At 25.2% G+C, this 13813-nt stretch overlaps 2 protein-coding genes across 7 annotated transcripts; both read left to right on the top strand.

Annotated features, from left to right (window-relative positions):
* Nucleotides 1-2836: 2836 nt before the first annotated feature.
* Nucleotides 2837-8491, top strand: LOC143150957 (serine/threonine-protein kinase VRK1). Of its 4 annotated transcripts, none has more exons than XM_076319588.1 (12): nt 2837-2992; nt 3092-3383; nt 3940-4110; nt 4546-4671; nt 4742-4938; nt 5018-5261; nt 5338-5538; nt 5888-6111; nt 6214-6473; nt 6577-6710; nt 6805-7303; nt 8121-8491. In XM_076319588.1, the coding sequence occupies exons 3-11, from the start codon at nt 3945-3947 to the stop codon at nt 6870-6872; spliced, it is 1620 nt and encodes a 539-aa protein (XP_076175703.1). In that variant the 5' UTR covers nt 2837-2992; nt 3092-3383; nt 3940-3944; the 3' UTR covers nt 6873-7303; nt 8121-8491. The 4 variants fall into 4 exon arrangements, with proteins under 4 accessions (XP_076175703.1, XP_076175702.1, XP_076175706.1 ...); XM_076319587.1 differs by having other exon boundaries at nt 2838-3132; nt 3216-3383; XM_076319591.1 differs by lacking the exon at nt 3092-3383 and having other exon boundaries at nt 2850-2992.
* A 942-nt stretch (nt 8492-9433) lies between these two features.
* Nucleotides 9434-12343, top strand: LOC143151059 (ephrin type-A receptor 1). Of its 3 annotated transcripts, none has more exons than XM_076319814.1 (5): nt 9434-9476; nt 9807-9938; nt 10015-10169; nt 10250-11988; nt 12071-12343. In XM_076319814.1, exons 1-5 carry the CDS (start codon nt 9463-9465, stop codon nt 12137-12139), a joined length of 2109 nt encoding a protein of 702 aa, XP_076175929.1. In that variant the 5' UTR covers nt 9434-9462; the 3' UTR covers nt 12140-12343. The 3 variants fall into 3 exon arrangements, with proteins under 3 accessions (XP_076175929.1, XP_076175930.1, XP_076175928.1); XM_076319815.1 differs by lacking the exon at nt 9434-9476 and having other exon boundaries at nt 9660-9938; nt 10250-10513; nt 10622-11988; XM_076319813.1 differs by lacking the exon at nt 9434-9476 and having other exon boundaries at nt 9660-9938.
* The last annotated feature ends 1470 nt before the right edge of the window (nt 12344-13813 follow it).

Below are 13813 nucleotides of genomic sequence, written 5' to 3'. Positions count from 1 at the left end.
AAGAAGGAAAATACGATTTATTACCAAAAATTGGTGATGAATTATGCTAATATTACTAATATTATTAATATTAATAAATATTATTGTTATTGCAGTTATGTTAATTTACTTGTCAGTTTTTATTATATATTTAAAACGTAGAAGTACAAAAAATGCTGATATTGAAGAAACAAATATTTAAAAATGTTATAAAATTGCTAATATGTTGGATTTATCAACACAAGGTTAAAAAATATTAAAAATTGATCAAAGAAATTATAGAACTGGAAACATATTAAAATAAAATTGATATCTCAATTGATCCTGTTGAGATCAGTAAAACAGATATTGTTTATAATGTTTTGTGAAAGAAAATAATTTATAATAAGAAATAAATATCCATTTACTTTTAATTCTAATTCTGAATTTATTTTAGAAAATATTGATGAAATTATATTTAATGCAAGTATCTTAAAAATGAGTAAATAACAAAATAACAAAGTATAAACGAAAAATAGTGAATTAAATTCACAATTAGGCCAGCAAATACTTCAATTAAAACAAAATATAGTTATTAACTTTTTTAATTTTTTAACTGATAATAATATTGATTGTTTACCAAAAAAAAAAAAATAAAGAGAACAGTACCGTAGATATTGATAATGTATCTAATAAATAAAAAGAAAGAATAAAATATATCGCAATTGAGTATTTTACTCAAATACAATTTTTAATAATATAGTTAACCAAGCAAAAAAAAAATGATTATGGAACAAAACATAATTGTGCATAACTTATTAACATAAATTTTGTTGTGAAGCACTATTTGCAAGACAAGGTGCAAATATATTTGGATTAAGATATAAAGCAAAGAAAAATATTAAATATAATATTGAATTAGAAAAAGTTGGACAAATATTTAATACTTATAGTAATTTATTAAAATATAGCCAAAGTTGTTTATAAACATAATCAAATTTTAAAAATTATTAATGAAGGACAAGTTATAATTATTCAAGAAGAAAAAGTAATTGATCAAATGACCCAATTAATAGCATTATTAAAACACATGGAGCAATGAAAACAGTTGAAAGGACAACTTACTACATGGTTCTTAAAGCATTTCTAATTATTAATAAACATGGTTAAGAAGGAAAAACTGCTTTATTACTTGATAACATAAATGCAATCGTTCTTAAATTTAGTAACAAATATTACCTTATCTTATATAAAAAAGACTATATACCATTAAGAATTGGTTTTGTTGAGATAGGGACAGGTATGAGTAATACTTTAATTGTAAAACGTGTTCTTTATTTAGGGAGGGTATTTGTTGAATCTAAAGTAATTATTAAACCAGATGTAAAAGTAACTAAAAATGATTTTGATTACTTCATTGAAAGTAGTGGTGTTGATTGATCTATTGATTTAATAGATAGTAAAACTGTTTTTATTCGAATTGAAAGTAAAACCAAAGTTATTGATCAAACAAAATCTGTTACAGTTGTTTCAAGACCTATTACATCTAATAAAAAAACTGCTAATGAGTAATGCAATTATTAGTACTTTTTCCACTTAAAAATTATGCCAGTAAGAATAAGTAAAACTGTCAATTATTTTTTGACACAGAAATAGTATTGTATAGAGTTTGTGATAAATCAGTGAATTACCTTGTGCCTCAGATTTGGTTATTCAATCACAGCATAGTGATCCTGAATTAGAACATTTATACTGAAGACTGGTAGTAGCTTATTTGAAAATGAGATAATTCCACTTCTTTAAATAAAAATGCTGCTAAAATATTTAAACAAATTGTATATATGTTATCAAATTATGCATACAGTAAATACAAGATTAATAAAGGATATAATATAACATTAAATTAACTTATTCCTTATTATTTTGAATTAATATCAGTGCCAATTAAAAAAGAAGAAGGATACTGATAATTTGTAGATTGTAAAGTTTAAATTATTTTCATTCTATTTTTCTTTTTCTTGTAGATCCAATCCTGTCGTAAATGATTGAATTCAAGTTTATGCAAACTCAGATTCATTTACAACAGTTCATAACAAATATTATTTTACAGTATGACATGGTAATAAAATGATAAATTAACCATTATGAAGTTTAAAAATTCAAATTATATTTTATCATTGATAGAAAAGCTAAACAAGTTCATCGATATATGTGAATAAAAGATATAAATGGAAATTCTTTTAAAATAGTTTATCACTAAGATGGACAAGATCTATATATATATATATGTATGTATGTGTATATATATATATATATATATATATATATATATTTATTTATTTATTTATTTATTTATTTTTTTTTTATTTATTTACTTATGCGTGCGTATGTATGCACATGATAGCTTGGAAAGGATAAGTAACATGAAAAAATAAAAATTATTAGGTACAATTATGATTACTGATAGTATAATGTCAATAGTTATTGTTACTATCAATTTGTATCAAAAAGAAATTAGATTTAATAAAAAAAATGTATATATGTATATTAGAGGTATATTATATATACATATATAAGTATATGCAAGTATATTTACAAATATTTCAAAAAAAGAAGTTTGTTTATTTATTGTCACATTCTCCAATTATAGTATGGATCCACTGGAAAGATGTCCACTTAAAAGAGTTCGTGAAGATTGTTGGGTATCACTTTTATTACTCAGTAATATCACTTTATGAAAATTACTTGTATAGAATAATAACAAATAATTTTAAAGTACAAATTCAAGTAAACCGTTGACATCGTAAGAATATTCAAAATTTACGAACGCCCTCTTTAGTTGATCGGTGTTCCGTTGAACTCCTCAATTCATGAAATGGCAGTGTGATGTATTCTTTAAACAGGGTGAAGTAAATTCCATGGGGGACTGTTAAGTTTCAAAATATAAAAAAGAAATACTGTAAATTATCGAAAATCCCGTTGTGTAAAGCAATTAACATGACTGTATGCAATGTCCTCTAATTCATCTTTTGAGGTATATGGCCTAGAATAAAACAATATTTTGTGCTTTTTATTACTAGTTAACATTTTAGTTGACACTAAGATATAGAATGCTGAAAATAAGATTTTTTAGGACAGTGTAATCATAAGAGAAACGAAACTATATTAAAAAGGGTAGTTATGAATTACATGTGAATTTTTGTGAAAATATGAAGTGATTTTAATCATTTTTACAATATCTGCATAATTCATATTAGATAACCTTATTAAATAGAATTCATACTTACATTTCCAATTGTAAGTAGTAGCAGTTGACAACACGCGAAAGTTAATGTTTACAATGTTTTAAATAAAAATGCGCGAGATGAATTTTATTTACGTTATAAGTATGAAAATAAAAATTATTTGTTGAAGTTACATATCATGTAAGTACAGTATATTATGGTTTATATATTTTTATATTTTATTATTATTGTTGCATTGTAGTAGAGATATTTAATTATGTATGTAGTAGTGCATGGATTAGATTACAATAACATTTGATTAGAAAGATAAGCAAACTATGAACTTATATGTACAAAGTGTAAAATTATATTCTTTAAAATATACATATTATATTTAAATGTTATTATATGGAATAGAATAGACATTTTTGATAAAAGTTTGTAAACCTTCGAATTATTTGTGAAATTAACAAGTAATAGAATTTTTTTTTTAATTTCAGTGTATTTTTATTTATTGTATAACCATAAAATTATCTCCACTTTTTAAAGAACCATTGTGTCATATAGTACAAAAATAATATAATAGAATAATATCTAGCAAAATAAAACTTATTTTATAAATGTACCTTAATTTTATGGGATAATTTTGTGAATACAGTATAATATTTATGTTATTCATAATAAATAAGAACTATGTAGATTATAGTGTCATGTGCAATTTAATGGAGTATTATATTTCATGTAAATAACTACATAGCAATAATGGCACCAAGACGAGCTGAAGAAATACATGTTAAAAGAGTAGCAGCTTTAGGTTGTAAGTTACCTGATCAATTGCCAGCTGGAGAAATATTAACAGATATTACTCAAAACAAATGGAAACTAGGACACACCATAGGATATGGTGGATTTGGTGATATATATTTAGGTAATGTTTCTTTTTATTCATAGTTTTATTTACAAAACAGTTGTAAATCTTTATAAATATGAAAAGGAACATACTCATGTTTGTTTTTCTTGTATATATATTTCTTATAAAGTTCTTTTAAAATGTTAATATTTAAATTGAATATTTGTATCTGATTCTATATTTGATAATTTATTAATAAGTGTTTTTAAATATTACATTCTTTTTTATCTTTCATAATGAAAGGCAAGTAAAATAATAATTACATCGAGAAATATATTTTTTATATATAACTTAATGGTAATATTTATTTTAATTAAAATTATTTTAGATTTATTTGAATATTTGATTCATAGTCTCAATTTGCAATGTTTTGATTATTTTTAAATCATTTGCATTAACTGTATGAATTGAATTCATAGAATTCATTCATTTATTATTCATTTTGTATTATAGCATCAAAAGATATTCATGCACCAGTTCGAGAAGATGCAAAATATGTTATAAAGATTGAACCGCATAATAATGGTCCATTATTTGTTGAAATGAACTTTTACATAAGAGCAGCTCGTAAAGATATGAGTAAGTAATATACTTCTGTGTATAATATACATGATTTATATCTTATTCATTTCATTATTATAAATTATAGTTGAGAATTGGTGTAAATCACAAGGGAAGAGACGAATAGGTGTTCCAACATATGAAGGATCTGGCTCTTATATATACCAAGGTCAAAAATATAGATTTTTAGTAATTCCAAGATTTGGCATAGATATTGGAAAATTGTTTATATCAAATGGAAGAAAATTGCCAATAAAACTTGTTAATAGGTTAACCATTCAAATGGTATGTAATCAATACAATTCATGATGAAACTGAGATATACAAATTTTATGTGTTTTATCATTGTTCTATATTTCTATAGTTGGATGCTCTTGAATATATTCATAGTCGAGGATATGCTCATTCAGATATTAAAGGATCAAATATACTGTTATCTTTGAGCAAAGAAGACATTAATGCAAAAAAATCACAAGCATATTTAGTTGATTATGGGTTGGCCTATCGCTTTCGTACGGGATTAGGTATTCATAAGTCATTTGTTCATGATGAAAGAAGAGCACATGAAGGAACATTGGAATTTACATCAAGAGATGCACATCATGGAAGTAAGTTTTATAAATTTGGTCCAAATGGCTTGTAACATTGTCTTATATTTTGTTTTATTGTATTATATTATTGTAGCACATTCAAGAAGAGGAGATTTAGAAACTCTAGGATATAATGTATTGCAATGGTTATGTGGTAAATTACCCTGGGAAAAAGAAAACGATAGTGTGCCATCAACAATGGATCCAGAAGAAGTCCATGCACAAAAAGAAATTTTACTCTCAAATATACCATTGTTTATGCATAAATGTTTTCCTTATAAGAAAAAACCACCTGGTAAGTTTGATTTTACTCAACTATTTTTGAAACTAATTTCATTTGAGTATAAAAAGTATCTACCTAAATATGATAATGTAACATGCTTTCTTTATTTATTGTACAGCAGAATTTCATTTCTGGTGTACTCAGTTGAGTATAAAAAGTGCCTACCTAAATATGATAATGTAACATGCTTTCTTTAGAAAGGAAATTCTACTGTACTTTTACTGTTGTTCATAAGCATTAATTAATAATTTACAGAAATGTGTAAATTGTTATAATACAAATTGACACCTTAATGTTACCTTTACTAGTTAAGTAGTATATGTTTTAAATTTAGGAATTAATGATATTGTCTTATTGTTAGCTGCCATTGTGGAATATATGACCTATATTACTGAATTGGGGTTTGAAACTAAACCTAACTATTCCTATCTACGTAGGCTATTTCAATCTGGTTCTAGCCAAAAAAGTGACGTTCCTACATGTTTATATCGTGTAAAACAATCTAATGAAAATATTTCTTGTCCCATTTCTTTCAAACGACCATATTTGAGAGAAAGGAAACCCTGTAAGCCTGTTAATGGCGAGGTATATATTGTGAATTATTATTTTAGGTTTTCTTTATATCAATTATTATTATTAAATTTCGTTCTATTATAGAGAAATAATAACAAGCATTATTGTTTCCAGATACGCATAACTCGAAATACGCAACCCAAATGTCCAGTTGAAAGAAAAGAGTTTTGTTGGGAGGCAGTATTAGCGCTACATCCTGATAAACTTGCAAAAATTACTGTACAGACTCTACCTTCATCACTCGCTCCACCTTCACCACTTACTCCTCCACCGTCTCCACCACCTCCATCTTTACCTACATATGCTATGTTAAGCGTAATTCAAAGGATGAAAGAAAGACAGTCTGGCGCATTTCGGCATAGACAATTATCAAGGTCAGCAGAGTAAATATTCTAATTCAATTTTTAAAATTATAATATTTTAATATATTAAATATAATAAAAAATATAAAACGAACACTATATTTTTTGCGTATAGTGATCTTAAAGCGAAATGGATGACACCAGCCATGGAACAAATAGTTCAATTGAGAAAGAAGACTTTAACATCACCTCTTCCTTTATCTAAAGCTTCACCGCGTTTGACTCGTTCACGAGTTGCCCAATTAAAACGTAAGTTAAATTTGATATACCTACCAAGTCACGTTATATTTATATGACGAATAAATAATAATATAATATTTACAAAATAATATATTCATATTAGGACTCGGAAATAAGAAATCCTACAAAAAAATACATAGTAACAAAGGAAGGAAAGGTCCATCATCATAAACAAAATTGACTTTCCTGACTATTGTTCCAGTTTTCATTCCTTGGATAATGGAATCATGAGCAAGTTATCTAAATAATGGATGTGTAATTAAGTATTATTCCCAATTAGTTGATTTAGATTTTATAAGGATATACTCTTGATGTTCCTGTTAAAAGGACAAAATTTCATTCATTAGCAATGCCTCGAGTGCTTAGTGTACCACTTTTTGTAAGACTGCTTTATCATCATGATTTGTTATTGAACAATTTATATAATTAGCATAAGATTTTTTTAAATAGTTGTATAATGAAAAAATAACTACAAATAGTTAAAGTATTAGTTATAGAAATTACACTGCTTCCTCTTAGAAATATAATTTCAGTATAAATGGATTAAGACTTGTTCATAAACACAGTAATGAATGATCACTACTTCCACATACACAAAATATGTAAGTATCTCTTAATTAATTATTTTAGTAAACATAGGATCTGACTATTAAATTAAAGATTTGTTAAAATTTTAAGTTTTAGTTAATTTTGCAAACTTTTTGTTGCTTAAAGAAATTACATTAGTATTTCATTACTACATTAAAGTAATGTACATAATGTTCTGAAAATGTCCAAAACATATTCAACTCGTTTTATTATTACAATTGTTTTGCTATCCTTGTAATTATGAATCAAATATTTTGTTATACTTGTATGTTAATAACCCAATAATTTGATTTAATACAAGTGAAAACTTGTTTTGTCATAGAGAATATGAAATTTAATATTTTAATATAAATTCTGTAAATGATTTTTTTGTATCAAAATATATATTCCACTTTCGGACATATAAATATTGTCGGTAATAGGAATAATCTTGTAGTATACTTCAATATAATATGATTAAAAATAGTGAAATATGTGTAAAAATAATTTGCAATCATAAGCTGTTGTTTTACTCTTAACAGATCAGTATTGAACTATTAATTGCTAATATAAATATACATATACATGTATATGTATATATAATTAAAATGCAATGGCTTATGTCTGTTATTATATTTACAATATATCAATAAGAATGAGTGTGTAGTATAACTAAGAAAATGGTATCTTAATTCATGGCAAGATTTTGTATGGAATGTAATTTAAAAACAAATATTTGAAGATCTGTTTCTTATGTTTATAATACATAGAAATTTATCATACAATATTATGTCATCTTATTTTAGTATAATTTAATCTAGTTTATATTAATTTGAGATTTTACATTTACAGAACATTGTTACATCAGACCCAGCCAATCATTGTATATATTTATATAACAAAGAATATGTATAGGCGAAAGCGACAATTTATTTGCAATAAGTTTGTGATAATGTATTTGTATTTTCTTAAGTTACACGTACCTGTGCCACAAAAGCAGTGTTGTTAAAGACTTAAAAATGTATTGTAATTGAATAAATACACTTGCATTTGTAATTTTTTTTAATAGTTTTATGTTTACCAAGTTTCATTAATATACTATAATTGAAATAGTGAATATTCTTTCTTTCATAATACACTTTTGTATTAGTTTTATTGATCATAAATATTAGTATTACAATATTAGCATTCAATCACTTCACTAAAATAGACTGAGCAAAAATGCATAAATTTTAATTAACAGCACTGCATAACGAGATTTTAAACCACTAAAGTATTATTAACAAAATTGCTAAGAAAAAGTGACACAATTTATGCACTACTTTGTACTATATTATAATTAGATAATACAAGTGTAAGTGGACAGTAAAAAAATGACAAAAGCAATGCGTATTTAACCAATATAAAATATAATTGTGTCAATACATTATAGTAAATTTGTATATTATTGTATATTTGAAAATATATAATGATAAAAAACTTAATTATTTTAATGGTTTTTGATATTGTACCTACATATTGGTTTAAGCAAACTTAAATATAATTGTACTTGTTATTAATTTTACAAATTTATAATACAATGTTCTATGCTCACTTCTTTATGTACCATCTATAATGTCATTATTGATTATAATAAAGACTAAAATAAGAAAAATTAAAATATGAAATTACTGTAGGAAACATAATTCGTCAAAAATAAATAATGTTAAAAGTGAAAAATTGGAGAAATATATTTATTTTTAACAATAAATATGAAATAAAAATTTGTCATTTTTATTGTTATTTTATTATTAAAATTTATAATGATTATTACTTTTCATGTATTAATTAAATAGTAACATCTGTTTAAGATATCTAAAATATAATTTTAATACTTCACAATAATGTATGTCTTCTTAATATTGCTAAAGTAAAATACTTTAGTTTTTAATATGAAATATGAACTTAATTATTATTAAAACAAAAATGTTTCAAAGTAAAGAATTAAAAAAAGAATAGCAAACCTTCACCATTTTAACTATAAAACAGCATATTTTAATTGCATTAATATTCTTTGTATATCTTTAGATTAATTTAATATCGTGTAATTCCTTCAGCATATTATTTGAAGTGGTTTGAAGTATTCTTAGCGCCACTCGTTATGAACGAATGCAGTATTTAATAGTAGCGACGCTAAGCATAGCAACGTAAATAAATGCAACCACACCCGTAAAGTTTTTATTGTCCATTTTAATATTTCTTAATACATTATAAACGTTCATAAAAATTTCCACGATATGTAAAAATGATAAAAAATAATGAACATTATTGTCATATTTTAAAAAGCAATAAAATACAATATACAATTAACCTTGTTCTTTCATCTGCAGTGTAGTGACATCATACATTCATTGACTCAGATGCAAACTATTCTATAAAGAATGTTTCGTTCTGTATTTTGTATTTAGTGATACTAATAAAAATTACAATATAAAAATCATATTAAAAATTAATATAATTTATAATGATAATATTATTGCTAGTTTTATATTTGTGTAGCCATGTACTTAGTCAAAAATACGAGGGTTGTTTTCGGAGTTCCGAGTCAGATCCCGATTTACCAACTCCAATATTGAGTCGTACTAGCAAACCAGCAGAATGTATTAAGGAGTGTCGTTTTCGTTATTATATGTAAGTTATAAAATTATTATTTATAGTATCTATTACTATTAACAATAAACTACCATCTTTTATAAACAATTCACAGGTTTGCTGGATTAATGAATGGTCAAAAATGTTTTTGTGGTAGTAATTATGGCAGAAAGGGTATATCTAAATCTTGTACTCTTTCTTGCATTGCTGACCTAAATAATTACTGTGGTAGTCAAGATGCAATGAGTATTTACTCAACCGGACAAAAAGGTATATTAATTAGATATCATTACATAAGACTAATATATTTCTTGTATCTATTGGTTTAATGTGATAACATATTTTTGTAGGTCCCAGTCCACCAAGAAGAATACAAATAATTCACAATGGACCCAATAGTTTACAACTTACATGGGAACCACCCAACATATTTAATGGAAATATTACTTCTTACACTTTAAAAGCAGCAGTTATTGAAACACATGCTTCTGATCCATTACCAGCTGTAGAAAGTCAAGTACAAGGAGGAACTGCAAACAATATTATTTTACGAGGCCTGCAACCAGGCACAAAATATAATATATCTATCATTGCAACTAATACTCAAGGAAATAGTGAGTCTGCATATATTTCAGAGTGGACACTAATAGCTCCACCTGATAAACCAATGATGCCAAAAGTAATTAAACAAACAAGTACTACTATAACTGTTTTATTGACAGAAGGAAGGAGCGAATATGGACCTGTTAGTGCATATCAAGTATTTGTTATTCAGCCTGGTATAATACCTCCTTCAGGTCCCAATATTACATATTATAATTATGAGAAATCAAAGCAAGAAGGTTTAGCATATTATATTACAGGAGAATTTGAGTCCTCTGAATTTTATAAATATAAAACGTTTACTGTTGGAGATGGAAAAATGATTGGTAGATATTACAATGCACCTTTAAATACCCAAATAAATCCTCAAATAGGTCTAGCAGTAATTTCTAGATTTCAAAGGGAAGTGCAATTTGCTTACTCAGATTCAGTTAACAACCTAAGAGGTTACAGTGAAAATGAAAATAATGAAATGGATACAACTACAACTATACTTTGTATTGCAATTGGTCTTTTAGGAGCGCTACTTGTAGCTTTGATAGTATTATATTTTGTATTGCGACAACACCATGAAAAATTTCGAATGAGAAAACTTCCAGAACAACAAGAACTCACATTACAAGGACCATTATATGAAGTTGACAATATGGCATATATTCCAGAAGATGTACCTGAAAGAGTAAATCATTACCAAGAATTAAGAAACAAGGTATGGACTATACCACAAAATGTATTAACAATTAATGATACAATAATCCGTAGAGGACGATTTGGTACTGTCTACACAGGTACAGTTGAGAAAGATGATAAATCTTGTACTGTAGCAGTTCATAGTATAGCTGACAGATCATTAAAAACATCTGATAAAAGGAATATGTTACGAGAATTGGATATTTGTATTAAAGCATCTCCTATGAAATATCTTGCAGATTTAGTAGGAACTTGTGAAACACGTGATACATTGTACGTTGTACTAGAATTACCACTTCAAACACTAAAAAGTCGATTGTTAGCTGCAAGATCTGGAAATATATTTCCAGTCAATCAGATTCTACCTATAGGATCTATGATAGCATCTGCTTTGCAACATCTTGAAAATTGTAAAATTGTGCATGATTATTTGTGTGCACGTAGTGTAGGACTTTGCAATGATTGGACACCTAAATTAATGGGTCATGGCATTGCCAAGTATGCTTTAGAAGATATAAAATACACTCGATGGACTTCTATTGAATGTTTTGGTAATAAAAAAAAGCATTTGCCAGCAGTAGTTTGGACATTTGGTGTACTTTTATGGGAAATGCTCAGCATGGGTGGTACACCATATTCTAATTTTACACTTGAGAGTGAAGTGGAAGAAGCAGTTGAGCGAGGAGTTAGATTACCACAATTATTAGACATTCCTGACCCACTTTATGAAGTTATGTCATCTTGTTGGCATGTCGAAAGTCAAGAAAGACCAACATTTTCAGAACTTACAAGATTGGTAAATATTATTTTTAATTTGAAACTTTAAAGATAAAATATTTCTTCATTTATAAATTCTTTATTACATTTTCTATTTTTAGGACACTTTAAGCATCTGTCCAATTACAACCATTACAGAACCATACATCCCAGAATTAGAATTAAATTAATGTCATTAATAAACAGGTGTTCATATTTTTATTGTATTTACATAATATTTATTATGTGTTGTACATAGCGACATTAGATTTATTAAGTACTCTCAAACATTATCTTTATATATTCTATACAGTTACCATTGCTATAAACTATTATATATAACATTTAACATTTAATTTACAATATTTCAAATCTTTATTTTATACTTTTTTACTTTTTTGTAAGACAAAATATTAGTCAAATATTACTGATAACACTTTCCGTCCACAATGTTTAGAATAAGGTTGGAAAAAGATACAATTTTTGTGAAATATAACTTTTACTTAGAAAACAACATTGTAATGTAATGATAAAGAAGTTATAAATATCGTAAAGTGCTAGCAGAAACTTGTACTTAAATTTTTAAATAATTATATTTACAACAACAGAGTAAAAACTTTCAAACATATTTTGTTACTGTTAGAAAATAATTGCATTACAAAAAACAGTACTTATTAATGTTGTATTTCATAAAAAAGTTTTATTTCTAAGAATTTTAAGGGATTATAACTTCTTAAATATGATCATAGAAATAAGGTAATACCAAATTATTGTTTCAGGTATTTTTAATTGCATCTTTTTCACACACATTAACACTTTGCATATAATATACACACTTTATGATTTATAAATTTTATATAATTACAATATTTATGTAAGAATAATTGAATTTATATTTGTAAGGATGTTTCTTAATAGAAAAAAATGATCTCAAACTATGTACTTATATCAGTATTCATGGTAAATTTGACTTATTCCTTTATATTTTCTTGTTTTTGTTAATATTAAAAATGTTTTTGATAAAAGTTAAATAACTTGAAAGGAGCTGTATTTTGATGTAATTATTTTTTTCTAATGGATTTATATATTTTACTTATCCGTAAACAATAGCCACTTTAATAACGAATACAATGCAGTATGCAGATTTTCTAGGTCATCAAAGATGATATAAACAAAATTTTGTACATTTTAATTTGCACTGCTTCTTGTAGCAAAGTAAGAGATAACTAATAAAGCTAATTAGTTTATATTTTAGTCAGTAAATTCATATTTATATTTGAATCAAAAGAATTTGATATTGTCTATATTTATGCTAAATGCCTTAAAAATGCAGTAAAAGCTAAATGTTTATATTTTGAGAGATTTCCAAATAGAAGTAATCAAATTATGTCTCTTTTTAAGCTATTTAACTTTTATCTAAAATATTTTTTAAGATTATCAAAACGAAACAAAATATTCCAAGTGTTAAAGTTAGGTGAATCACCTACTATCTATATTATACACATAATATTCTTATATATATATATATATATATATATATATATAATATTTTACATTGTGTCTTGTACTTTTGTTTAACATTGTAACAAGTATCAAAAAGTAACATTTTAACCCATTGAATTAAAATATTTTTACTCATATCAAAGAAATTACTTTTTATTTTGTACCTGTTTTCCCTTTTCCCTTTAAAATGGCCTTTTAATATGAAAGTTTTCATATTAAAGTTTCAATAATATGTTTGTATTTACATTGGCATCCATTATTTAAAATACTATTTTAAATAAAACTTAACTCTAAAGTTTGTTTTGGAAAAATTAAATAAAAAAAAACTGTATTTCTCCTTTTTCAAGAATACTAGTATTTTA

The sequence above is a fragment of the Ptiloglossa arizonensis genome, chromosome 9 (assembly GCF_051014685.1).
Source record: "Ptiloglossa arizonensis isolate GNS036 chromosome 9, iyPtiAriz1_principal, whole genome shotgun sequence".
NCBI lineage: Eukaryota > Metazoa > Arthropoda > Insecta > Hymenoptera > Colletidae > Ptiloglossa > Ptiloglossa arizonensis.
Note: the sequence above shows the minus strand (reverse complement) of the source record. Positions and strands in the feature narration are given on the sequence as shown.

What these genes read in the sequence shown, in the direction of transcription:
- LOC143150957 (XM_076319588.1), top strand. Translation starts at nt 3,945, where the DNA reads ATGGCACCAAGACGAGCTGAAGAAATACATGTTAAAAGAGTAGCAGCT. An exon ending in AGCAGCTCGTAAAGATATGA is followed by an intron (nt 4,672 to 4,741) that starts GTAAGTAATATA and finishes TATAAATTATAG; the next exon opens with TTGAGAATTGGTGTAAATCA. An exon ending in ATAGGTTAACCATTCAAATG is followed by an intron (nt 4,939 to 5,017) that starts GTATGTAATCAA and finishes ATATTTCTATAG; the next exon opens with TTGGATGCTCTTGAATATAT.
- LOC143151059 (XM_076319813.1), top strand. Translation starts at nt 9,772, where the DNA reads ATGATAATATTATTGCTAGTTTTATATTTGTGTAGCCATGTACTTAGT. An exon ending in TGTCGTTTTCGTTATTATAT is followed by an intron (nt 9,939 to 10,014) that starts GTAAGTTATAAA and finishes AACAATTCACAG; the next exon opens with GTTTGCTGGATTAATGAATG. An exon ending in TTTCAGAACTTACAAGATTG is followed by an intron (nt 11,989 to 12,070) that starts GTAAATATTATT and finishes TTCTATTTTTAG; the next exon opens with GACACTTTAAGCATCTGTCC.